We start from the raw sequence: 24,887 nt of genomic DNA, 5'->3' as shown, positions 1-24,887 counted from the left end.
GTATGAGGGTAAGAGATGAAACTGAATCCTAAACAGTAGAAGAGTTGAGCTTCTTTGCTTAACATTAGCATCTTCTTTTTCCTTTGCCCTTTCACCGTTAAAAAAAAAGATGACCTGTGTGAGAGGGTGGGGTGAACAGCAGGGAGAGCCTTCTAGTAATGTATCTTGGCAGAATCCTGACACCTTTTGTGGGGAGGGGCCTCATTAAGCTAAGTGTCCCCTGAAAAGCCGTCACGTTGACATCTTTTGGCCTGAATTTTTGTGGGTTTTTTTAACCAACCTTAGGTTGGAGGCTCTTGCAAAGGTAGAAGTGTCTTCTGTGGATACAAAGGAATGAAAACATGATTCATTGAGTTTTTGTCATTGTGATGGAAACAAGGCCGGGAGCTGTCCTGTGGGATGTGCTGAAACTCCTCAGGGCCTGGGAGGTAATGGAGGGTCTTGTTCAGGTTACTTACTGGGGGTTGGATTCTGTGAGCAGCTTGGCCCCATGGCGCTTCCCGGGTCTCCGTTTCACAGATCCCTTCCACCCCAGAGCCTCAAGTCATCCAACTACACTTTTGGAAGCCACTGTCTATTCAAACCCACCACTGTGTAACAAAATAATGAGAAAATTCCTCATTAGATCATGGAAATGCAGAGGAGCCCCTGTTGGATTAGCTGACACACTGCTGCTTGGAAGAGGAGCAAAAAATGCTGGTCTAGCAGGGGTCTCAGCTCAGACTCATTCTCCCTGAGCCCAAGGGTCAGGCCGGGGATGGTGGGGAGGCAGGCAGAACATGCGTATGTTTATTCAGCCCAGCAGCACTCACTGAGTGCCTGGTGATGGAGCAGAAAGACGTAACCTTCCCACCTCCTAGGAGGGGAGGTGAACAGATGTGAACAAGAGAACAGGATTGCTCACTGTGGTGGGAGGGCCAGAAGCCGCAGGGCAGCACTCAGCCCTGACTCGGTCCTGACTCAGCCTGGGGATGGAGAAGGATCAGGGCTCTCTTCAGGTGGGGATGCTCGAGCTAGGTCTTAAAGGAGGAGGGGCTTTAAATGGGTGGAGGGAACCGGGAGGGGTGACAGGAAGGGCACGCTGGACAGGGGAGTGCCTGCAGATGTCCTTTACAAAGTCAGTTCAGGGCTTCCCTGGTGGTGCAGTGGTTGAGAGTCTGCCTGCCGACGCAGGGGACATGGGTTTGTGCCCCGGTCCGGGAGGATCCCACATGCCGCGGAGCGGCTGGGCCCGTGAGCCATGGCCACTGAGGCTGCGCGTCCAGAGCCTGTGCTCCGCGACGGGAGGGGCCACAACAGTGAGAGGCCCGCGTACCGCAAAAAAAAAAAAAAAAAAAAAAAAAGTTCAGCAGGTCTTTGCAGAAGCGAGAATCCTCATTTGGGGAGTCTCTTAGCATGGCCAACATCGGGGGGGTCTGTGCCTGTTTTTGTAAATAAAGTTTTATTGGAACACAGCCACACCCATCCTCCCCCTGTCGTCTGTGGCTGCTTTCCTGCTACATCCCGGACAGAGACCATGTGGCCTGCCCAGACTAAAATATTTATTGTCCAGCCCTTTACGGAAAAAGTTTGCTGACTCTTAGCATAACATCTTTTTATTTCTTGAAACTCTTAAATGAAGAGGACCCACACTGCCAGCAACTAGGCTTTGCCTGCAGCCTTCACGGACCTGCTGGTTTATTTTAACACTCGGCGATTTCTCTTCGTCCCGCACTGCCATACCTCCAGCTCACCTCATTTCAATAACTTCTGGCTCTGAACATCTGGAACTAGAGTAATACCTCTTGTGTGTAAAGAAAGGGGAGTAATTTACCCCTGAGTATCTCAGATGTCTGATTATCCCAACCCTCGGCTGTTTTGGACTCTGCTTAATTTCTCGGAACCTCTGCTGCGTCTTACTTGCTTAAGTAGTAAACAAAATTGGAATTTAAAATAGTGATAGCAGCAGTAGTCATTGGAAAGCACTTCTTTTCTTTGGTGAGGGAGCCCGTCTGTCAGTGGATTCTGGAGCTGGCTGTCCCCGTACACATGAGAGAGAAGGGGAGCTTTAGGGAGAGCCACCATTCAAGCCTGCATTTATTTTAAAAACGAAGAGAATGCATTTCCAGAAGCATGTGCATTTGAAATATTGCTTTCCTGGGTATAGTGAGTGAAAGTTGCGTGGAATTATACAGCAAATGCCAACTTTTAAGCACCTGCCATGGTCTGTGGTATCATGTGATGCGAGTGCCAGACCAGGCTTCTTACAAACGTTAACTTAAATATTTAATAAGACCTGGATGAAATAGAGGTGCAGTTATTCCGATTTTACAGATGGGGAAACAAAGCCTCCAACTAACTGTCTTCCATGTTAACAACTAACAGACACTGCCTCTGACCTATGATAAGGAGGATATTGATTTTACACTCTAGTTATCCTTAGGTTGATATTGTAGTTTGGGATCTAATTTTCGATTAGTACTTGGTATAGGAAACTGTCAGCAGTGAATAATTGGGACATTTTCCAAGCATGTGCAGAAAATATAGTTGGTCCAAAAACAGAAGCATGTAGGTTTAGGGTTGTCGGCCTTTCCAGCTGAAATGATTGTTCCTAAACAAAACACTGATCGTAACTATCTTCTCCTTAAAACTTTTCAGTGCTCCGCCACCCAGGCCCTTAGTACAAAGACCAGAGTCTTTATTTTGGTGCTTGAGGCCTTTCTGGTTGGGCGCTGCCTCTCAGTACCTCGTCCTAATTCACTCCAGTCAGACCAGGTCCTGCATTTGGATGTTTTCCTGAACACCATCTCTACCTTGTCCCTCTACCTGGCTCGCTCCTTCATCTTCACATCTCAGCTGAGATGTCACTGGATCCAGGGAAGCCGCGTGTCCTTCCCTTGCCCTGCCCTAACATAAGGCCTTTTACACTGCTGTTCAGTTGTTTACTGGTTTGTCTGTTGTCCATCACTAAAGCTTCTGGGAGGCATTCTTTTCAGTTTTGACTCTGTAGTTACAAGGAATAGGAATCTACTCTAGCTTGCTAATACAAAGGGAGTTTATTGGGAGGAAATAGTGGAAGAATAAGGAGATCTTGGTGGAAATTTAAGAACCGGGTCTGTAAGAAGGTGCACCTTGCAGATGCATCCTGTGGCTTTCTGAGCACATGGTTCTCTTCGCCTTTCTCTCTCCTGTGGGCTGCCTCAGCTCAAGCGCATGTCTGTTTTGTTTTATTGAAGTATAGTTGATTTACAGTGTTGTGTTAGTTTCAGGTGTACAGCAAAGTAGTTTTGGTTATTTATATATATATATGTACACACACACACACACACATATATCTATTTTCTTCAGATTCTTTTCCCTTATAGGTTATTACAAAATATTGAGTAGAGTTCCCTGTGCTATACAGCAGGTCCTTATCGTTTATCTATTTTATATATAGTAGTGTGCATCTGTTAATCCCAGACTCCTAACTGATCCCCCCCGCTTCTCCTTCGGTAGCCATAGGTTTGTTTTCTATGTCTGTGAGTCTGTTTCTGTTTTGGAAATAAGTTCATTTGTACCACTTTTTTAGATTCCATAAGTGATAAGCACACGTGTTCCTGAAGCTGCTCATGGCCTCAGTTTGTCCTCATAGCCTAGCATGGCCTCGCCGGCCCTGTGACCCTCCTAATCTCATGACTTCATTTCCTGCCCCCCCACCTCGTATGGTTTCTCAGTTTCCCAGTTGCAGATTTTCAGGCAAGCACTCTGGTTGGCCCGGCTCAACCTTTGCGGCTGGGCCATGCATGTCACAGGTCTCTGGCTGTGCTGGAGGTGGGCTGTGGTTGGGTCAGGTCCTCCCTGCAGACCAGTCAGAACTGTCGTCAGCTGGAGGGGCTCCCAGGGTAGACTTCTCTTTTCCTTTTCTCTCTCTGACCCTCACTTGCAATAAACTTGATAGTATCCTTTGTTGTTTTTCCTCCTTTTCAGATATCATTAATGGAGCTCAAGAAAAATGCGTATTGCCTCCTATGGATGGCTACCCCCACTGCGAGGGGAAAATTAAGGTAAGGCAGAAGGGATGTCCATTCGTCCCCATCCTTCTTAATCTGCACGAACAGCCGCTTGCTTCCCCCACCCTCCCTTCTTCTCCCCAGCGATACACATGGGCAAGCGAGCCCTTTAAGGGAGTCATTTAAGGGGCGCCTCAGTCCTGCCAGTTAGGGGCTGTGGCCATGACAACCCTTCCCTGCTTATGCCAGCTCTGTGGGGTTAGTCAACAGTGACTAAGTGGTCAGACTGAAAGGGCTGGGCCATTGCAGGCACCTGCGGTGGCTTTGAAGCTGTCACTACCACCCCCTTCCCATCCTCCAGCAGGTGATCCTTCAAGGGCCAAAGACAAGGGGCTGCCATTATTTAGTATCCACCTTCCCTCTGCCCCAGGCCTCTGCTGTGAGGTCTCCAGATCGAGCTTTCATTGTCACATTTGCATGTGCAGTCGAGTACCCAGACACTCTTGGCCATTCTTTGACTCTTAACATTTTTTTTCATCCCATTTATACGGCCAGCCCTTGGGGAGACCACTCTCCTTCGCAGTGGTTTGCAGAGAAAAGTTAAGTGTTCAAGCGCCACGTAGGATGGTGAGACCAAACCACAGGGCGTTTACCTAGCCTCCATTTGGGACTCACCGCACGCTGAGCTCCTGCCCTCGTCCGTGCGCTCTCTCCCAGGCACTGTGCCGAGGCTTGTGAAACTGTAGTTCTCCGGGGAGGGGACTCTGATGCCGGGGCACTGCATTAGGCACTTGCTCTTGATAAAACACTCCTTGCCGTTGCTTCTCCCGGGCTGCACTGCAGGGTGTGTCTCATGGCCTCTGTCCACTCCAAAGGCCTCTGTGCTAAGGCCCAGCTCAAGCCACGGTCGTCCAAGAGCTGAGCATCTGTCTCCTGACCTCAGCCCAGGGATCCCGAGCTTCAGGCCACGGCTTGAGCCAGCCCGCTCCCCCTCCGAGCCCTCGCCGTCTCTGTTGGCAGGTGTGCCTGGCCGCAGAGATCAGGCTGCTCATCGGCGTTCTCGCCTTCTCTGGTTGTTTCAGTGGATGAAAGATATGTGGCGCTCGGATCCCTGCTACGCAGAATACGGAGTGGATGGGTCCACCTGCTCTTTTTTTATTTACCTCAGTGAGGTGAGTAGCTTCTTGTGGCTTTGTGGGGTGTGGGGGTGGACGGTCTGTTCTGTAGCTGAGCCTGGAATCTGAAAGGCTGAAAAACGGGTATTGTTTTCCCACGAAGGGCCTGTGATTCCCTTCTGCGTGACTCTCCTCTGTCCCCAAGTAGTGTGACTTTTTTTTTTTTCTCCTTGAGGGAAGAATAGTCTGAGTTCACTGTTTAATTTTTTCCCAATTAAAAAAAAAAGGTAGTAAAATACACCTAACACAAAAATGTAGTAAAACTTCTTAACCATAAAGTGTAAAGTTCAGCGGCCTTAAGTCCATTCACACTGCGACCGTCACCACCATCCATCCATCTCCAGAATGCTTCATCTTGCCAACCTGAGACTCTGTTCCCGTTAAACCGTAACTCCACGTTCCCTCCCTTCTCCCAGCCCCGGCAAACACCCTTCTACTTTCTGCCTCTGACCGTGACTACTCCAAGTACTCCTATACGTGCAGTGTAGAGTATTTGTCTTTTTGTGATGGACTGATTTCACTTCTCATAGTGTACTCAAGGTTCATCCATGTTGTACATGTGTCAGTGTGTCCTTCCTTTGTAAGGCTTAATAATATGTTCCATTGTGTGTATAGACCACATTTTGTTACCCATTCATCTGTCAAATGGACCCTTGGATTGCTTCCACCTTTCAGGTATTGTGAATAATGTTGTTATGAACGTAGGTGTACACATAACTCTTTGAGGCTCTGCTTTCAATGCTTTTGGGTATAGATCCAGAAGCAGAGTCGCTGGATTGTATGGTAATTATATTTTTAATTTTTTGAGGAACCACCAAACTGTTTTCCACAGCGGCTGCACCATTTTACATTCCCACCAACAGTACACAAGGGTTCTAACTTCTCCACATCCTTGCCAGCACTTGTTATTTTCTGGTTTTATTATTATTATTGTTTTTTAGTGGCCCTCTGAATGGGTTTGAGGGGGTATCTCACTCTGGTTGTGGTTTGCATTTCCTTAACGATTAGTGATGTTAAGCATATTTTCATATGCTTATTGGCTGAGTTAGCTATCTACTTACAGGCTGAATTATTTACTTTTTTTCCCCTTTTTATCTGAATTTCATTTGTACCCTTGAATTTAAATAGCAGCTTTTTTTCCTTTTTTTTTAAGGGCTACATGGCATTTTACAGACCACATGGAATTTGTTACATGCTTTAGGGATCTCCATTTCACCTTTAGAAAGGTTAAGGGGATAGGGTGGGGTTAAGACTTTATCCAGCGCCAGTTACTGGGAGAGAACTGAGTAGGGAATGAAAACTCACCGGCTGCCCCCCTCCCCACCCCCGTTATGGGCAGGGGCAGCAGCCCTAGGGGCTTGTGAAACAGACGCCAGCTAATTTCTGAGGATGTGCACTTGGCAGGCTCTTGACTGCCTTTTTTTTTTTTTTTTTTTTTTTTTGATTCGTGCCCCCTGGTTTTGGTTCTCTTGCTGTTTCATCAGTAGTTTAATAACAGCTCCCTGGTGATGCCATGCAGAAAGGAGAATGCCTCCATTTTGAAGCTAAATGAAATGTTTTTGCCATAGTTTCCCTTGTGGGATTCAGGTACCTCTTCTCTCTGGTATAAGGTGACAGGGACAGTTTTGGGGATGGAGGCCAAGCCAGTATTGCTATAGGGCATGTGGCCCTGGAATCTGTGGGGTTTGTCCCTCTTCCGCACCCTCACTTCTCTTTCTTCTGTAAGATCCAGTCAGACTTTTTTTTGCCAAGGTTTGCTCCACGGCCACCCCAGGGCCATCATGGGAACTGTCAGAGTTAGTGACAGTTAAAATGCCTCTTGGAAACGAAAAGCACTGAGAGGTTGGGTGTGTGATGCACTTCATTAGGTGGCTGCTGGCCAGTTGACTTTGTAGCATGTATTTGAGTGTGTTTGGAGCTTGGGTGGCCTGGGGCCGGCCTCATTTTCTTCTCCGGAGGAGTAGGGCCTGGGGCTATGGGTGAACCTTCACTCTAGTGAGAAGTCAGTTAGAGGCACCTTTCCTGCCCTGAGGAAAAAGTTACTCATTTTTAAAAGAAAAAAAAAAAAAAAAAAAAAGTTCCTCATTTAGTTCAATTTTCAAAAGTTTTCTTCCCATTTCCATTTGATAGAATTTAGCCAGAGTCTAACCGGGCTCCCTGATGGACAAGCTGAGCTAATTTCATGCCTTCCAGCATCTCGGGGAGGATTGCCTGAGGTGAAGGGAGAGAAAGAGGATTTGACGTGCTCACTCCAGCCTGGATCTCCATCTCCCAAGCCGGAGCTGGGGAGGGGTGGGAGAATGGTCCAGGTGGACAGGGGCTGTAATCATATATGACCTGGTTCCCTTCCTTTGAAACTGCCACCCTACCCCTACCGACAGGGAAGGAAGGACCTAGTTAAGATGAGAGAAAAGGGAGATTCTGGTGCAGGTAAACTGAGAGGAGTGTGGGATAGATGGGGCCGCATAAAGATGTGATGGATCATGTAGACTTCATATTGGAGCCTGGGTGTTTCCTTGCAGAACCTTTAACTATTTTTTCTCCTTTCGAGATGTGGAAGGGTACTTCATTTGCCTCTTCCACTCTCTTCTTATGCAAATGATCAGACCTTTCTTTCTGCAACACTGAATTCAGTTCAGTGAGCACTTACTGAACATCTATTGTATTCACTGATTGTCAACAATTACTGAGGAGTCATTTACTTGGCACCATGCTATGCATTCATTATCTTTCAAGTCTAATGGAAGAGGAAGCATGGATACAGGTAATTAAGCCAGGAAGGGGTCCTGGGAAAGAACTAGGAACTTCTTTTTCAAAGTTTTAATCTGAAAATTACCTTGAAACTCTGGCCTTTTAAAAAAATTTTCCATTTTATCAAAGCATCTTAACAGGGACCCTATAAGAGAGGAAAATTTAACCAACATGGCCACTTGAATAGGCAGTACTGCCTTAGAGCCTCGTAGCTGACTTAAGCTTCTGTTTCTAATGCTTTCTAAACACTGTGCTCTTGGAAAAGTTGTCCTCTTTGTGCCTCAGGTTCTTCCTTTATCATATGTTTTAATTTTGTTTTTAAAGGATCCTGCCGTGAGAATTCCTGAGCCTATATGGGAGCATGCTTAGAGTAGAACCTGGCAAATAAATGATACTCAATTTGTAGAACTGACACTTTTATGATAGGTTTTTTGGGTTTTGTTTTTGTTTTACTTCTTTGTGGGGAGTGGTTATTTATTTATTTATTTTTATTGAAATAAAGTTGATTTACAATGTTGTGTTAGTTTCAGGTGTACAGCGAAATGATTCAATTGTATATAGTTATATATGCTTTTCCAGATTCTTTTCCCATGTAGGTTATTACAGAATATCAAGTAGAGTTCCCTGTGCTATACAGTAGGTCCTTGTTGATTATCTATTTTATATATAGTAGTATGTATATGTTAATCCCAAATTCCTTATTTATTCCTCCCCCTCACCTTTCCCCTTTGGTAACCATAAGTTTCTTTTCTGTGTCTATACATGATAGGTTTTTGATATTGCCATTATTTGAGTACAGTTGTGGGGTGTCACTTAGCCTGTGACATTTTATGTGGGACCTTGATTCTGTCTTAGAATTGGAATCAATTTCTGGTTCTCATTCACCAGTCTCATTTAATTTTAGATCCCTAGGCTTCTGGTAACAGAAATTCAGCTGTTCCCCTTGACTTCCTTTGTCAGGATGTGCAACTTGTTCACAGTTAAATCGTGAACCGGATGCATGGAACAGCAGTACCCCTCTGCCGTTGCCTACATGAAATTATTAGAGATGTTTCCTAAAGCCAGTTAATTGTGTTCTAGTATTCTGTAAATCCTGGACGACATCTATGGCTTTGTGGTGATGTATTTTGTCTAGTTTTTTTTTTTTGTCCTCTTGCTTTCTTTCCATCTTTTGTTACTTCATTTAACCTGTATCGTATGCCTGGTTACTCTTGCAATTGGTAAAATGATTGAGAGAGACATCTTCATTTGATTTGTTTACTTGGTCAGTGGATGGGCTGGTGACTTTCTTTTCTTAATCCTTACCGAAGAGCCAATTCTTGTTTCCATCTGTGTTTAACTGCAGAGCTTTGACAGATATAAAAGAGGACATGAAATAAAATGTCTCCTCTATAGTCAGTCACCGGTTGAACTGAGGCATTTAGATTCAGACCAGTCTTAGGAGATAGCGCTCTTCCTGCATTTTTCTTTCCCCCAGTTGTCTCAGTGTGCCACCTCTGCTGAATTATGGGAGTATAAACTTCTGCTTTTACCTTCACCAACTTGTAGTCTCCCAGCCTTTTATGGGAAATCCCAGGAGGTAAAGCCATCAGTGTTTCCCCTTCCATTTTCCCCACGGATGCTTGTCGTATGTCTGATGTTGTATTAGGGACTGGGTGTGATGCTAAAAGTCTCGTCATTGCCCTTGTTGAGTGGCAGACAATAAGAATGAAACATGGCTGAGCTGCACTGTGTGCCTGACACCTCAAATACACAGCGTCATTTCAACCTCTCCCCATCTCTGAGTAGTAGAGAGCCGCATCCTAGAGGCTCCGAGAGGTTAAGTTGCTTAGTGCTTCTGCATCGACCATTCCTGTTTCCCTTTCACGTCAAACGAAAGCTGAACTCAAGTGAAGTCGTTTGTCACCATTGCCTTTGCATTCAGTTCTGTGCTCAAATCCATCTGTGTTTGAAATATGGCTCTAAGTTAGCTGGTTTCCATTAATCAGTCTTCATTGCTAGTTTAATACTCATAATTTTAATACTTTATCCCCCCTGCCAAAAAAAAAAAAAAAAGAAAGAAAAAGAAACGGTGCTAATCCTCCTGAACATATAACTCATGGAAACCAGGTACTTAGCCATTGCAAGTGGTGAGGGTTGAAAGAATGATACGTTAAGCAGCCTTGCGTTTCCAGATCATCGAGCAGTTCATTTTCTGTGTCTGTTTTTGTGAGCCATGTAACTACTCCCGTTATAGACACAAGACCCTATAAAGTAATTACTCTAAATGTCATTGTTTCAGGTGTTATTAACTTAGCCCTCTGCAGAGCCTTTTACTGCTATCAGCTTTTACAAAATTGAGAATAAATTTCTTTACCCCTATTGATATTATGTTGATAGATGGTGCTGATATATTTGACTCCCACAGATTTTTGCTATTTACACAATTATTCTAGCAACTAGCAACCATCATACCCTGCCAGACTTCTTAATTTGTTTGTACTGTTTTTTTAAAGCACTTGTGTTGCCACTGGAAGTATAGTTGCTCTGAAATAATCAAATTGCTCAGTGATTGATTGCTAGATCTTAGGATGTGTACAGGCTGTTGCTTCTAATGCCTATTTGGACTGCTTGAGTGAGTGTGTGTGTGTGTGTGTGTGTGCGCGCGCGTGTGCGCGCCTGCCTGTGTGCGTGACTCCCTCATAAAGGAACAAAAGAAGCAATTTCATGCCTTGCTCATGAATCTGTTTCTTATATTTCAGAAACAACAGGCATAAAGGTCTCTTCCTCTTTCTGTTCGCCCTTGGCAATATGTAAAACTAATATTGACTGAGCATGCTATTAACCTTGAGTTTAAATTCAGCGTACTTAATCCCTTGATTAATACCAAGATTAATGTCCAGCAGCAAAGGTTGAAAGCTTAAATGTTTGTGAATGTGAGCATGAAATGAAATCCTAATAACCAGTACAATGATTTGGATTTATGGGCTGTGTTGGCTGCTAAAGATATCTTGGAAATGGTGCTGCGCAAACTAATTTGTCAAAGTGGGCAGCGGTAAAGAATTGACTGTTTAGGTTGCAGGAAGAAATCCGAATGAGAAAATATAACTAACATTTGCGACGGGTCAGGGAGTACTTTAAAAATGCCACTAGACTGTTGCCTGAGAATACCCACGTACACCTTTCAAATGTCTAGCCCTTGACATAGGAAATATACTTTCTGTGAGAGAATATTTTTTTGGCGGTACCGGAGGTGACAGAGATTTATGACCGTGTTCTTTGCACTTCTTGAATTCAGCCTTTACTTTTATCTTTTTCATCTATGTGTTTTCGTGGCTCTTATTACCTGAATTCTAAGACATATTTAGAAAAAGGATTTTTTTAAAACAATCCCAAGTTTACAGAACAGCATTTCTCATCAGCCTGATTGATCTCTCAATTTCCCCCAACCTCTTCCTTCTCCCAAGTTCATCCTCCTCGTGACACGTCCTCTTTGTCCGTAGTTTCATATACTACAACATTTAGTTTTATATCTTTTTATTTCTTTTTTTTTTCACATATTACAACATTTAGATTGAGAGTTCTTACTCTGACCTCTACCTTAAACAGAAATTTAAGGGTAGATGGCGGGATTTGCCAAACCCCAAACCAACACCTCTTTGCTGCTTGGAATACATGTGGCAGACTGGGGCTTTGATGCAGTCTCTCCAATTTGTTCTTTTACAAACTTTTAAATATGGTCTCTGATCATTTATTTCTATTATATACCAATAAAATATTTGTAAAGTTTTATGTTTTAAACAGTTTTTAATATGGAAAATTTCAAGCATATGTAAAAGAGGTGAGTATAAGGAACCCCCCATGTGCCTATGACTCACATTCAATAATTGTCAATTCGTGGCCAATCTCATCCATTGACACCTCTCCCAGTTCATTATTATTGGTTTTTTTTTGCGGTATGCGGGCCTCTCACTGTTGTGGCCTCCCCCGTTGCGGAGCACAGGCTCCAGACACGGAGGCTCAGCGGCCATGGCTCAGAGGCCCAGTCGCTCCGCGGCATGTGGGATCCTCCCGGACCGGGGCACGAACCCGTGTCCCCTGCATCGGCAGGCGGGCTCTCAACCACTGCGCTACCAGGGAAGCCCCCAGTTCATTATTTTGAAGCAAATCCCAAAGATCTCATCGTCTGTGAATGTTTCACTACGTACCTTTAAAAGAGGCTCTTTTAAAACTTATAGCTCCTAATACCATTCCATATTTTAAAAATTACGGAATTCCTTAATATCATCAAATATCAGGTTAGTATTCACATTTCTTGTAAATTAAAGTTTATTTATTTGAACAGAGTTTCAAGCAAGGACCATAAATTACCATTGTTGGTGTCTCTTAAGTCCCTTTAATTTAGGTTTCCTTTCATCTCTTATTTTTGTCCTCTTGTGATTTTTCGCTGAAGAAACTTTGCCCTTAGAAGAGTTTGTTGTCCTCTGAATTTTGACGATTATATCCCCGTGTTGTTGTATAACCTGTTTCCCTGCCCCTTGTACTTCCTGTAAATTGATAGTAGAGCTGAGGTTTGATCAGAGTCAGGCTTAATATTTTCTTCAAAACTGTTTCATGGGTGGTATTAAATACGTCTGTTAAGAGGCATATAGATGCCTGGTTCTCTCTCCTTGGGGGATGTTAGCAGCCATTGATAATCACTGCCTGGATTCATCAGGGATTCCTTTGTAATATATCAGGAATACCCTGTATAGAGAAATGAGTCCTCATCTGATATTTGGTTACCCTGCGGAACAGCTCATAAGAGAAATCTTGAGTTCTCTGTTGATTTCCTAGCATCTTCCACTGGTGACTAGTAGTTTGTTTGCCTGCTTGTTTGTATGCTTGTTGGTTTTTACCATCATTATGAACTCATTGATTGAAACATATTTGATATGTTTGATCCATTCCAATTATTTTCTTACTAGTTCTCATATTATACCTTCTTTGACCGGTGGGGGCCAATTCACATTGTCTTCTGGGTCCTTTTGACATAACCTAGGAGTTTTTAATAGTTTTGATCTCGTCTGGTATGACAAGAGCTTCCAGGTTCATCTTATATAATTTCTGCCCTAGACCTAGAATCAGCCTTTTCTCTAAGTACCTTTGGTTCCTCTTAGTGGGAAATGACACTTAAGAGACCAGCATCTGGGTACCAGGGGAATTCATTGCTATTGTTATTTTCTGGGTGCTGGGGATATGACAGTGAACAAAAAGACAAACATTTCTTAAAGTTATGTTTTGTAGGAGGAGACAGGCAACAAAAAATAAAATACATATCTTTTAGATTACAATAGAGCTATGGAGAAAAATGAAACTGAGAGGGGCCTCATGGAGTGATGGTGTCAGCTTTAGACAGCGTGTTCAGAATGTGCCCTACTGAGCAGATGAGAGGAGGACATGTGAGCACCAAATTAGAGGTGAGAGAGTAAGAGGTGCAGATAGATGTCTGGCACAAGTATTTAACAGGCAGGGGGAACAATTCAGTGCAAAGGTCCTGGGGTGACCATCGATATCCAACGTTAAGAGCAAGTACATGGAAAGTCATCTCCAGAGAGATTTTTTTGTCTGTTTTGTTCACAGGAATAATAGTGCCTGGCACACATATTTGTTGAATGAATAACTCTATTTAAAGCATTTTTTAAAATAGTCAATAGCTTTTTTGTCTCTTTGTTCTAAGTGGGTGACTTCCCGAGCTATCACCTTTCTAATCTTGAAGAAAACGTTATTGTAAATTTGTAACATTAAAATCTGCTAAGAACATTAAATTTGAGACATGAAGCAAGGGCATTTTGAGCACTTATTAACAATTTTAATATAATGCTCTCTAATATTTTATCTGTAAGGGAATGCAGGGGATCAGGTTAGACCATTAGAATGGAACGAGCCAATTATATTGGAAGGCACAGTTTGCTCGCCCCGCTTTTATTCTTATTGTCACTCTGCATTATTTGCCTGGATCTACGCTTCTGGCGAAATTGCACATTACCACAAAAGAGGAACTCTGTCCTTGGTCACTGGAATGTGACTACCTTTATAAATGGGGTGACTGTGGCTCTTGTGTCCTCAGTGTGGATGTAGGCCCAGTGAGGCCGGTTCTTCCACTGTGCAATGTAAGAAGCATCTCTCTGTATTATCTATGTGATTCACGACGGAGGAATTCGTTTGCTCCCTCTCCTGTGTAAAGGAAATTGACAGGTCTCATCCCACAGAGATTTGGGATGGATTTTTGAAACTCTGACATCCTGTCATTAGAACCCCACTGGTTTGTGGTATGTTGAAAACTTACAGCAATTTCTCTTGAAGTCCTGCCCCTTCCCTAACATCCTGAGTAGCCCTGTATCGGATCTCCCCAGCCCTCGGGTCTCTCTTGCACACGATCAGTTCCATACTCTCTGTGATATTCTTGCCACCCCTCCCGTGGTAGGGGGCAGCATTACATATTATAGAAAATATATGGATAGATTGGGAGTTTGGGGTTGACATGTACAAACTGGTGTATTTGAAATAAAATGCCTTACATGGAAAAATGGAAAGAAAATACATGGGCCTGATTGCCTATCTGGATCCAACTCCTACCCGTGTGGCCTAGAACATTCCCTTGAGTTTTCAGACTGGTTTCTCCCCACCGAAGTCAAGGTAAAGCCTGCCCTGCTTCCCTCAGGGTATTTTGAAAGGTTCTAATGAAATGATGAAAATAGGTAAGTGTCACTTAAATGGAAAAGAGTATCCTTATCATGAATATCTTAAGTACTCAAGTCATGTCCTTGATTTTTTTTTTCTGTTTGTTTACTGTGTAACAAGTAACGATTGAGGACCTGCTGTGTGCCAGGGCCTCCACTGGGGACCGAGGAGACAGGCCAGCTGAAGTTTCTGTCCTCAAGGAGCTTATGTTCGGATGGGACAGCAATTAGCAGTCAACCCATGGGTCAGATCATTTCCACATGTGGTAGGTGTGCCGAGGAAAAACAGAGTAAGGAGGTAGAGTGGCCAGGGAAGGCTTCTCAGAGGAAAAGTTGGAGTATAGTGCAGCAGGGAGGGAGGCAGGCAGGCACGCAGGCAGGCATGGGAGCTCTGGAAGGAAAAGTGTTTCAGGTGGAGAGAGAGCAGATGCAGAAGCGCTGAGGTATGGGGTTACCAGGTAAAATACAAGATACCTAATGATAATGAATTTCAGGGAGTGTTTTATTTAATTTTTAACTGCGAGTGTATGACAGATACTGCATGCAACATACCAAAAAGAAAAATCATCCTTTGTCTGAAATTCGAATTTAACTGAGCATCTTTTCCCCTCCCCTCACAAACCTGGCCACCCTCCCGAGGTAAGAATGAGCCTAGCGTGTGTTTGGACTTGGAAGGGAGTTCTTTGGGGGCCGGGGGTAGTGAGGCAGGCAGTGTAAGGTTGAGGATAAATTCTGGGTTTTATTCTGAGGGCGAGGAGAAGCCACTGAAGGGTCTGAGTTAGTGTAGGAGGTAATCCACTTTAGGCTTTGAAACAATCGCCCCTTATCCGTGGAAGAGACATCAGGGGCGAGGGCTGCAGGCAGGGAGTTACCATCACTTTCATGGCCCTTCCAGCACTGCCCTGCAATAGGAGCAGAGTAAACCCTTTCTGAAGGATTTTGTAGAGAAGATCTAGGCAATCATACTCTAATATCAAAGGCTGGACTGTGCTCGTGGGACTGCAGGAACCACACGTCTGGCTTCTCTGCTAAGTGTACGGCCCTGTGCAGGACAGACAGCACTTCTGTCCCCAGCTGTGGGGCTGCCCTGCACCTCTGTCTTTATCTGTCATGATGGGCCTTGCCCAGAGGATTATGTGGAGACCGAAGGACATGATGTGTGTGAAGCGCTTTTCCTAGTGCTTGGCTCCTAGCATATTGTCGCTTTTCTTCTTCGTCTTCTACTCACCCCACAGGCACAACCTTTCCTAATAAGCAATTTGGCCCAAATATTCATCATCTCAGGTGTTTGATGGAGAGGATGAGCCCAGATAGCAGAGCCACTCACATGTGTGGACATCCTTTACCATGTGCATTTCCTGTTCAAAGCTTGAGACAGGGGAGTAGGCCAGGGAGGGGAGTGGCGTGCAGTAAAGGAAGTCTTTTTTAAAAGCATGCCCCTTAATGAGTAACTACATTTGATATGTCATCAGTTCAACAAATCTGTGTGGATGTATATATGTGTGTATCATCAGTGGATCAAATGAATAGATATAGTCAATGGTATCCTTTTGGTATGTAACCAACTAGCCTGACAGGATGATGTCCAACCATCTTTTACAGACCTTAAAGCTAATAGAATTACTAAGAGGTCACCCAAGCCAGCACCTTCATTTTGTAGATGAGAAAACTTGAAAGTCAAATGGTTTGAGGCTATCCCCCTAGCTGTTTGTGGAGTTGGGCATAGAATTCATTTTGGTGGATTCCACGTTGCGCAGCTCTCTTATCCTCGCCCTTCACTGAGCTTGGCCTTTACGGTGGCTCTGACACGTCCTGGTCCAGGAACCGACAGATCTCAGTCATCACCCAGCCCTGCTGCTCACTAGTAAGTGGACCTCGGCAAGGTCTCAGCCCCTTTAAGCCTTGCTTTCCTCACTTGTAACCTGGCAATGGTACCCACGTCATAGGGCACTTCAGGGGATTAAATGATGGGATGCAGTCAAGTTCATTTGTTTTTTTCCCTGAACTGTAAACCTTCAGTAAATGACTATATGCTTATATAATGTAATGCCTTTAAAACTTATTTGATTAAGAAATGTTCATTGTAAAAAAAAAAAAAAAGTCGTAATATGAAGATTCACATACAGAAGAAAATGCAAAGGACCCATGACGCCAATATCCAGAGATAACCTCAGACTTTTCTTAGGCATTTTGCGCACTTAGTTTTGATTGCACTTACTCTAGGAAAAGAACAGCGTGAAGTTCTATGTCAGTGATCCATTAAAGCAAAACCTTTCACATTAAGCATGAGAGAAGAGGCCATAATGGAGTCTGATTATTATTCTTTCAAAAGAACAGAACATTACTACAGAGAGTTAGACCAGTTACACCAAAGTACACACATATATACGTTAAATCTCCTCATTTTTGCTATAATTTTCTTCTTTTCCCCCTTTAAATTCCAACTTGAGCTGTAGGAATCTCTATAAGCAGTTTCTTTTTTCTTAAATGTAATGAATTGTCCATCCTACGGAACTTGAAAGTAAGTTTGAGGTCTGTTTAGGAATTTTGCTTTGATTCACATTGTATGTGATGAAGCTGTAAAACCTTCTCAGATCAAAGAAGTTTACATCATTGGGAGGAGGAATGTCAAAAATAAAATTGGTTAATTTTAGATCTCCTTGCTCAAGAAAAGTGATTCATTGTGCCCTCTCTGTGAAAGACACCTTAATGTTCCAAAGGTCTAGCCTGGCTGGTCTTTTCTGTTTCTGCTGCCTCTTCGTTCTGTAGCCCGAGTCTAGTGCACTAAAAAGATTAGTTCCTGTAGAAGTTTCGCCTTCAGATCGAAGGTTAATAGAGTCACGGTTCTGCTCCTCTATCGATTGTTGTGTACGTATTGCCGTGAACTCAGATGGTTTTCAATTTTTAGACTTACTGTGGTGATTTGTGGACTATTTTAAGGCTGTCCAGTCCCTTCCCTGGCACAGGGCTTGATGGAGGACTTGCCAGCTTGCAGGAGTCTGGTAGAGGTCAGGGTAGACAGTGGGAGGGTCCGGTGCCACAGATCCTGTCCCAAGGAGAGCACCAAGGGCACAGCTGGAAAAAAGCATAGCCAAGGCAGTAAGTGAAGGAAGATGACCACAGGCAGACCTAGGACACTAGGGTTCTGAGAGCCAGGAAGAGAGATGGTAAGAATGAGTTGAAATAGAAGAGCTTCCAGATCAGGAAGACAGTGGACTCATTCTGGGTTCCAGCTTTCTTGGTAGGATGCTGTTCTGGGTGGTTAGACTCACTGAAGGAGCCAAGGTAGATCAGACAAAACAGTTAGGGATGAGGAGGGTGAATTAGTAGCCCTGAGCAAGATTCTCCCTGAGTGTTATTAATGATGTTCTTATTTAGGAATAATGTTGCTCATTTGAGGGCTCTTTGTTTCAGTCGGTGGAGTTATTGCAGGTGCTGGCTTTCTTCCAATCCTGGTAACCCTCCGAGGTTTCAGAAAGAAATGTGTTTGCTTTTTCCCCCTCTCCCTGTGGAGTAATTGGTTTATGTATAATTTAATTATTTCGTTAACCAGTTATCCTATCACTGTGTACAGAAACAGCCACCCTAAAAACCCACTGTACTCCTGTGTCAGGACGTTCAGAATTGGTTTCTCCTCCGTTATGAGTGAGTGTGTGACGCTAAGATTTCTTGCTAAAAGCGAAAATAGGCAGACTCCATTTCCCATCCTTTCAGGGTTGCCCTTGAAATCTTGCCCAGTATTATCCAGTGATTTAAAGTAAGAAGAACTGAGATAAAGATCAGTTTCAAAGGGGAATTAAAGTCTTGAGTATTCTGTAGGGAAGCCAGTATTTTAGAAGATCACCTTGGACTGTATTTTCCTGCGAGTAAATTTCAGAAGATTCTTCTAAGGGCAGAGGAGTGAATGTACTCTCCTTTACCTGACCTCACTCATGCCTCTCCTTTGGGTTGGTTCGCTTTATTCATAGTCGTGTTTCATCTTTCCCTATCGTGCTCTTCATGAGGACATTCTTTATCCTGACATGCTGCTGTGTACATTTTGTTATTTATTCAGTGTGGGGTCGACTACAAATCTATACCCTGCTTGCGCATCCTCACGCTTTTTTCTGTGCGGTGGAAGGTCTCACAATCAGGTCTACAATCCATTTGAAGCCTTCACGTTACAAATACGCTTTAAAGCACTGTCTTATTGAGTCCATTTACAAAAATATAATTTGAATTCAATAATTCAGTCCGGCCTGAGAACACAAGGCACACATGTGTGTCGTGTGTAGGCTGCTGGGACCAGCCGAGGCTTCATCCCCTTGGCGGCCTCTTTCCTGCTGCTTCTCTCTCACTTTTCTCATTTGTGTCAATAGAGTGCTTTTCCTTGGTGATTTTGCCTTTCATGGTGATGTTGCTGTATAAGGGCTCAGTATTTAGACATAGGCATTCCAGGCAAGTTAGTATTTTCTTTTTTTTATGAGTAAAAACCACTGCAACTTTTCTTACGAGGAGTCCTTTTGAGTGTCTGACGTCATTCACAAATATGGCCAAGTCTGATTTGACTCCACAAAAAGAAAACAGAATATTGTGCACTTTTCCTATCCAGGAATTCCACCCTCCCCCAAGCTTTTGCCCTCTGCTTGTTACTTTCAGATCATTTGCAGCGGCAGAGGGCTTTATGCAGATTGCCCAATTATTTCGGGTCCTAGTCAAAATCACCTTGCTTTAAGAGAGATTTCTAGAGTAGTGAAACTGCTTTGTTTCTTTGAAAACTCACCAGGAGCTGGAGGGCCAACCAGCTTGTGTGACTGTGCATTGCTGACCCAGGAGCTCTGACCTCACACGCCTCCCTGCCCCCCCCCCCCCCCCCCCCCCCCGTGCGCTCCAAGGATGCCCCCCACCCTCTTGTACTCTTCATTTTTATAGGTCCACCTGGCCCCAGAAACATTATTTTCAGCACCTGTTTATTAACCATCTTTAATAACCTCATATATTAATAAATGGGTGACATGCTATCTTGGAATTATATGGCCAGTTTTGGCAAAGAGGTCAGACATCAGTATTGCTCAGTGCATTTTTCATTTACTAGAAAGTGTGAATTTGCCTAATTTTCTTTGTTAACCTTTGTCGAAGTCGTTCCTGTAAATTTCCTCCTCCCCCAGCTCTCTAAACTCCAGTGCATTGACAGAACAGTCCATCTTCCAGAATGGCTCTCACAAGATTGCTGCGGCATTTTTTTTTTCTTTCATCTCTGTTTCCAATAGGTTTTATCACCCTGTTCCTTGAGTTAGTGTGAAGTGAACAGCCAGAAAATGAGGGGAAGCCTTGATCAGTTAGCCTTAAACTCTCTGTTGCATTCCTAATTTGGTGATACACGATGGAGTTCTGTGGCTCATATGCCTTGATGTTTCCGTGCCCACCACACCACAGCAGTCATTCCTGTCCTCTTGCTAAATAGCACAGAGGCACCTTTGCATTCCCATTCCCTGGCAGCAGTGTTCAAGTCTTTTAACTTTCTGCTGCAAGACCCCCTCTCCTTCTGTGTAGAAGTTCGAGGATTAAATGATTAAGGAATCAGTCACTGTGAAGTCTTTGAAGGACAGATGTGAAGTGTCATGATACGCTCCTTGGGACCTTGGCTAATTATCGTTTCATCTGAGAGGGGCCCTGCCTCTGGATGGCTAGCTAAAAGTGTGGGAGTCTGACCGGTAATAGTAATAACCCACTTAACCCACTTCCTGTGTACCAGGAACTGTGCTTGGAACTTTGCACAGACATTAATTCATTTACAGATGCACCAGCATACTCAGTGTCTCTGATTTCTATTTTTCAGGTTGAAAATTGGTGTCCTCATTTACCTTGGAGAGCAAAAAATCCCTACGAAGAAGCTGATCGTAATTCATTGGTAAGTGATTTTGGAAACCTCTTACTAGGCTTGTGATTTGAGTATGATGCCAAGTGATACATGTGGAGTCTTCTGCCAGCTGTAATCTGAAATAACGGTAAACGGAAGAACTTCTATCCCCAGCCCTGTGGAAGTCTGAGTGACCAAATCAGTCAACCAGTTAGCATATGTTTATTTATTGAGCGGTTCTCTGAGGTTTCCTACGTGATAGGCTACTGATACGAATAAGACCTGGTGCCAGACATGGAGGCGCCCAGTGATTTAATAATGAAGGTGATGGTTGTAAATAATGACCGTGTCAACACTGAAACATAGGCCCATGGAAATTAATAAAGAAGTGGCGATCTCAGCCTGCATGGGTCAGGAGAGCATGTAAAGAGAAGATGACCTTGGAGTTGAATTTAAAGCGCTGAATGAGTTTATACCAGGTCAAGGAGAGAAAGATGTCTCTGGTGGCAGGGGGACAGGTGCCTGTACAAGAGCGTGGCATTTTCAGGGAGTAGAGCCTGGTTCAGTGGGACAAGGCCATAGGGGTTTGGATGAGCTGGAATGAAGATGAAATGGGAAAGGTAGGTAGGGGCTGGAAAAGCTTTGTATTAAAAGCTCAAGTCTTTATTCTTCACCCCAGGGATCAGCTAATTTTTTTCTGTGACAGGCCAGATACTAAATATTTTCATCTTTGCAGGCCAGATCTCTGTTGCAACTACTCAGTTCTGACCGGTGGCACAGGGCAGCCGTAGGCAATGTGTAAATGAGTGGGCGTGACTGTGTTCTGATAAAACTTTACATAGCGAGGGGGATTTGGTCCAAGAGCCAGAGTTTGCCGAGCCTCGCTTAGACCATGGCATTCTTGGGAAACTGTTGAGTCAAGGACATGGTCAGATGAGTGTTGGAGTGAACTATGGTAACTGCTGAAAGATGGATTTAGTGAATGTTTTATTTAGATGTTATATGAAAAAAATACTAGTGTTATTATTTTTCTCTGTTATTTCAATTGCTGGTTGCATCCAGCCATCTTAGAAAAATAGTCTTCCTGACTTTTAAGTTATTTTGGCTTGAATTTTTTTTTTTTAAATTTTTGACTGTGTTGGGTCTTTGCTGCTGCACGTGGGCTTTCTCTAGTTGCAGTGAGCGGGGGCGACTCTTCGTTGTGGTGCACGGGCTTCTCGTTGCGGTGGCTTCTCTTGTTGCGGAGCATGGGCTGTAGGTGTGTGGGCTTCAGTAGCTGTGGCTCACGGGCTCTAGAGCGCAGGCTCAGTAGTTGTGGCTTGCGGGCTCTAGAACACAGGCTCAGTAGTTATGGCACACGGGCTTAGTTGCTCCCAGACCGGGGCTCGAACCCGTGTCCCCTGCATTGGCAGGCGGATTCTTAACCACTGCACCACCAGGGAAGCCCTTTTGGCTTGAATTTGAAATTTTATTCAGTTACTATAGGAAAATGGTATTCCTGGCTTTTAAATTCCTTAGAAAATAATAAACTTCTGTTTGTTTGGATTGGGACAAAACTAGAGGATGAGCGTTTATTTCCCTACTTAACTTTGTGGACAGAATGAGGCTTTTTGGCAGCCTACACAATGGCAGGTAGCCTGTTAATAATTGACTTCAGTTTTCCCAGGAGTCTGCTACCCTGCAGTAGATCAAGGGGCCAGTAAATTCGGGTGCAGAGAATTTCAAGGTGTATCAAGCACATTCCCTGTAAAATATGCATTTTTGACGTAGCTCAGGGCTTTGCAAGTCTGTGCTGCCTTTCTCCACTTCTGATTTTTTAATGATGTCCCTTATAGCAGCGCAGCAGTCAAGAGGCCTTTGCCTCAATTTGCAGTCCTGGGCGCTTCAAGCAAAGCTATTCAGCAGACCAGGCTTTTGAAGCCCTGTGTTTAATAGACTGTCTCTTTCAAGTTTTCAAATGTCACATCATGAAAACCATTATGCTTTTGGACCTCTTATCTTCTACTCATTTTTATTAAATTTCTGTTTCTAGGCAGAGATTCGTACGGATTTTAATATTCTCTACAGTATGATGAAAAAGCATGAAGAATTCCGATGGATGAGGCTACGGATCCGGCGAATGGCTGATGCGTGGATCCAGGCAATCAGGTCCTTGGCAGAGAAGCAGAATCTTGAAAAGAGAAAGCGGAAGAAAGTGAGTTTCTGATTAATTCACTTCAGTTGGGTGCCAGTTTTCTTGAAAATTTGATTTTTGTGGAGACAGGCTAAGAGAAATGTCATGTCTCAAATGATATTCCCTCAGGGTGAATCTGTGCAGTCTCTTCTTGTACAGCCATTGTTTGGGGCTGTCGTTTTCCCCGGTTACAGTAATTATACTTAGCAGGAACTGGTACACATGTTTCTTGGGTGAAGCCAGGCAGAATATCTGCTTGTAAGATTTTGCTATGAACCCTCTGACTCTGTGTCAGTGGCATCAGGAAATGTAATTCTCTGCTCTTTACCCGAATACAATCTGGAAGAACTTCCTGTTGACATCATCATGACAATTTCATATTCTTGGTATGTGTCAGCTCTGGGATTTGGGCAACTAACTGGTGAGTTTCATTGCTGTTCTGTTTGGTGGTGCTTCTGCTTATGTTCCTATTAGTTATACATCAAGTGGCCATGACGTTAGATGAACTATTCTGATGAAGAATAAACGAGAAAAGTAAACAATCTGTTCCCATATCTAAAAATAAATGAAAAATGAGTTTAGTATTCCTAATTTGACTAATTTGATACCTTTGGGGCAAAAATACAGATACACGTGCAGAACCCCAAGTCACAGTTTAATGAGTCAGTTTTGCTTAGATCCCTTGAGTTTATGAGACAGCAGGACCAGACATCCTGGCATTAAAGAGTCCTCCAGGAAAGAGTATGTGGTCACAGATCCAGGTGGGCTATGAAAAGAAAGAGTAATTTCTATATAATCCTCTGCAGTTATCTCCAGGATATATTGTTATGTGAAGACATGGTAGGTGGAGAATAGTGAACATTATTTTTAAAAGGAAGAAGGAATTTATCTATATATCTGTATCTATACCTACATATGTACCTATAGATATATACATATGCACACACATATATACACATATATAATGTATACATGATATACATATATGCTTCTTGCTCAGATTTTTTAAATGGAATAGCAAAGCATGCAATTAACAATAAAGGAGATGGATGGTGGTAATGGTTGCACGGCAGTGTGAGTGTACTTAATGCCACTGAACTGTACACTTAAAAAGGGTTAAAATGGTAAAGCTTATGTATGTTTTACCACAATAAAAAGATGTCTAATAAGGGGAGTCAGAGGGGGTAGTGTGGAGGCAACAAGTATAGAAACTAGACTTCTCTGAATATATCTCGCTTTGTAGATTTGACACTGGAATCATTTTACTTAAGTGTAAAACAGTTTAATTACAAAACAAAATCATAAGGAAAAAATAAAGCAAATGAACTGACCACGTGTCCACTTTTACTTTTACTTTACACAGAGAAGGGCTGTTCTTAGTGACTTCAGAGCACAGTACTTTGAACGTTTCTGATGGGATATCACACATGATAAAATAAAACTGCAAAAATATCTTAAAACAATTTTTCTAATCCTGTAAGAGGTGGTGGTGTTGATATTCTCCTTCCGAATCCATTATGTGTCTTGGAATAAAGCAAATTAGCAATTATGTTAGTGTCCTGGAGAAGTGGAATTTTCAGTGTGGGAGAGAGAAAGGAAGTAACAGATGTGAGATGGATAATGTTATAAAAATTGATAAAGCTCCTGTAATCCTGGGTTTGAATTGGAAAAACCAGTGTGAACTCATGATTATTTTTATCCTTGAGGAAAAATAAATTTTCTAGCTATGTCCACTGAAAAGGCCTGTAAACAGTGATCATCGAGAGTATGCTAGGCACCAGACTTTGATCTTTAAATACCATTTTCACTAAATGGCCTAAAAGGTTCTTGGAAAAATGGCTGATTAAGGCCTGAGACAGACATTGTACCAGATGAGCTTGGAACGCCTTGTCGTGTCAGAGAGCAAAGAAACTATTGAAGACTACTGGGTTTTGTCAAAGAACTTAGAAGCCAACTTTAATAGTCTCCCATTGCCCAAGGTGGTACAATTTGGTAATGAGTAAGAATAATAACTGCAGTTATTGAAACACATCAAATATACTTATATTCATGATTTTATAATGAGATATATATATATTTAAAATCCTCATTGGTCATCATTAGAGTACGCTAAAGATCAAATTAGTTATTTTGAAAACTGTCAAGTAAAAAATCAAGTATTTGCCAGGTTTTTTCTATGTAAGCTGTCCTTCGTGAGGGGTAGTTTCTCTTTATAGAAGTATTGCAGCTAATAAATGCAGGAGGAATGATAGAATATCACCATTTGCAACCCCTAAT

General features: G+C 43.2%; 1 protein-coding gene across 4 annotated transcripts in view; it reads left to right on the top strand.

Moving 5' to 3' along the window:
* The window catches only part of MGAT5 (alpha-1,6-mannosylglycoprotein 6-beta-N-acetylglucosaminyltransferase), a 367,372-nt gene that overhangs the window by 208,279 nt on the left and 134,206 nt on the right, over positions 1 to 24,887 (top strand). For all 4 annotated transcript variants that reach the window (XM_067742121.1, XM_067742120.1, XM_067742119.1 and 1 more), the window contains exons 5-8: positions 3,949 to 4,025; positions 5,054 to 5,143; positions 20,417 to 20,488; positions 22,470 to 22,631. In XM_067742121.1, coding sequence (XP_067598222.1) covers positions 3,949 to 4,025; positions 5,054 to 5,143; positions 20,417 to 20,488; positions 22,470 to 22,631 — 401 coding nt within the window. The remainder of the gene's footprint in view (positions 1 to 3,948; positions 4,026 to 5,053; positions 5,144 to 20,416; positions 20,489 to 22,469; positions 22,632 to 24,887) is intronic.

The sequence above is a fragment of the Pseudorca crassidens genome, chromosome 6 (assembly GCF_039906515.1).
Source record: "Pseudorca crassidens isolate mPseCra1 chromosome 6, mPseCra1.hap1, whole genome shotgun sequence".
NCBI lineage: Eukaryota > Metazoa > Chordata > Mammalia > Artiodactyla > Delphinidae > Pseudorca > Pseudorca crassidens.
Note: the sequence above shows the minus strand (reverse complement) of the source record. Positions and strands in the feature narration are given on the sequence as shown.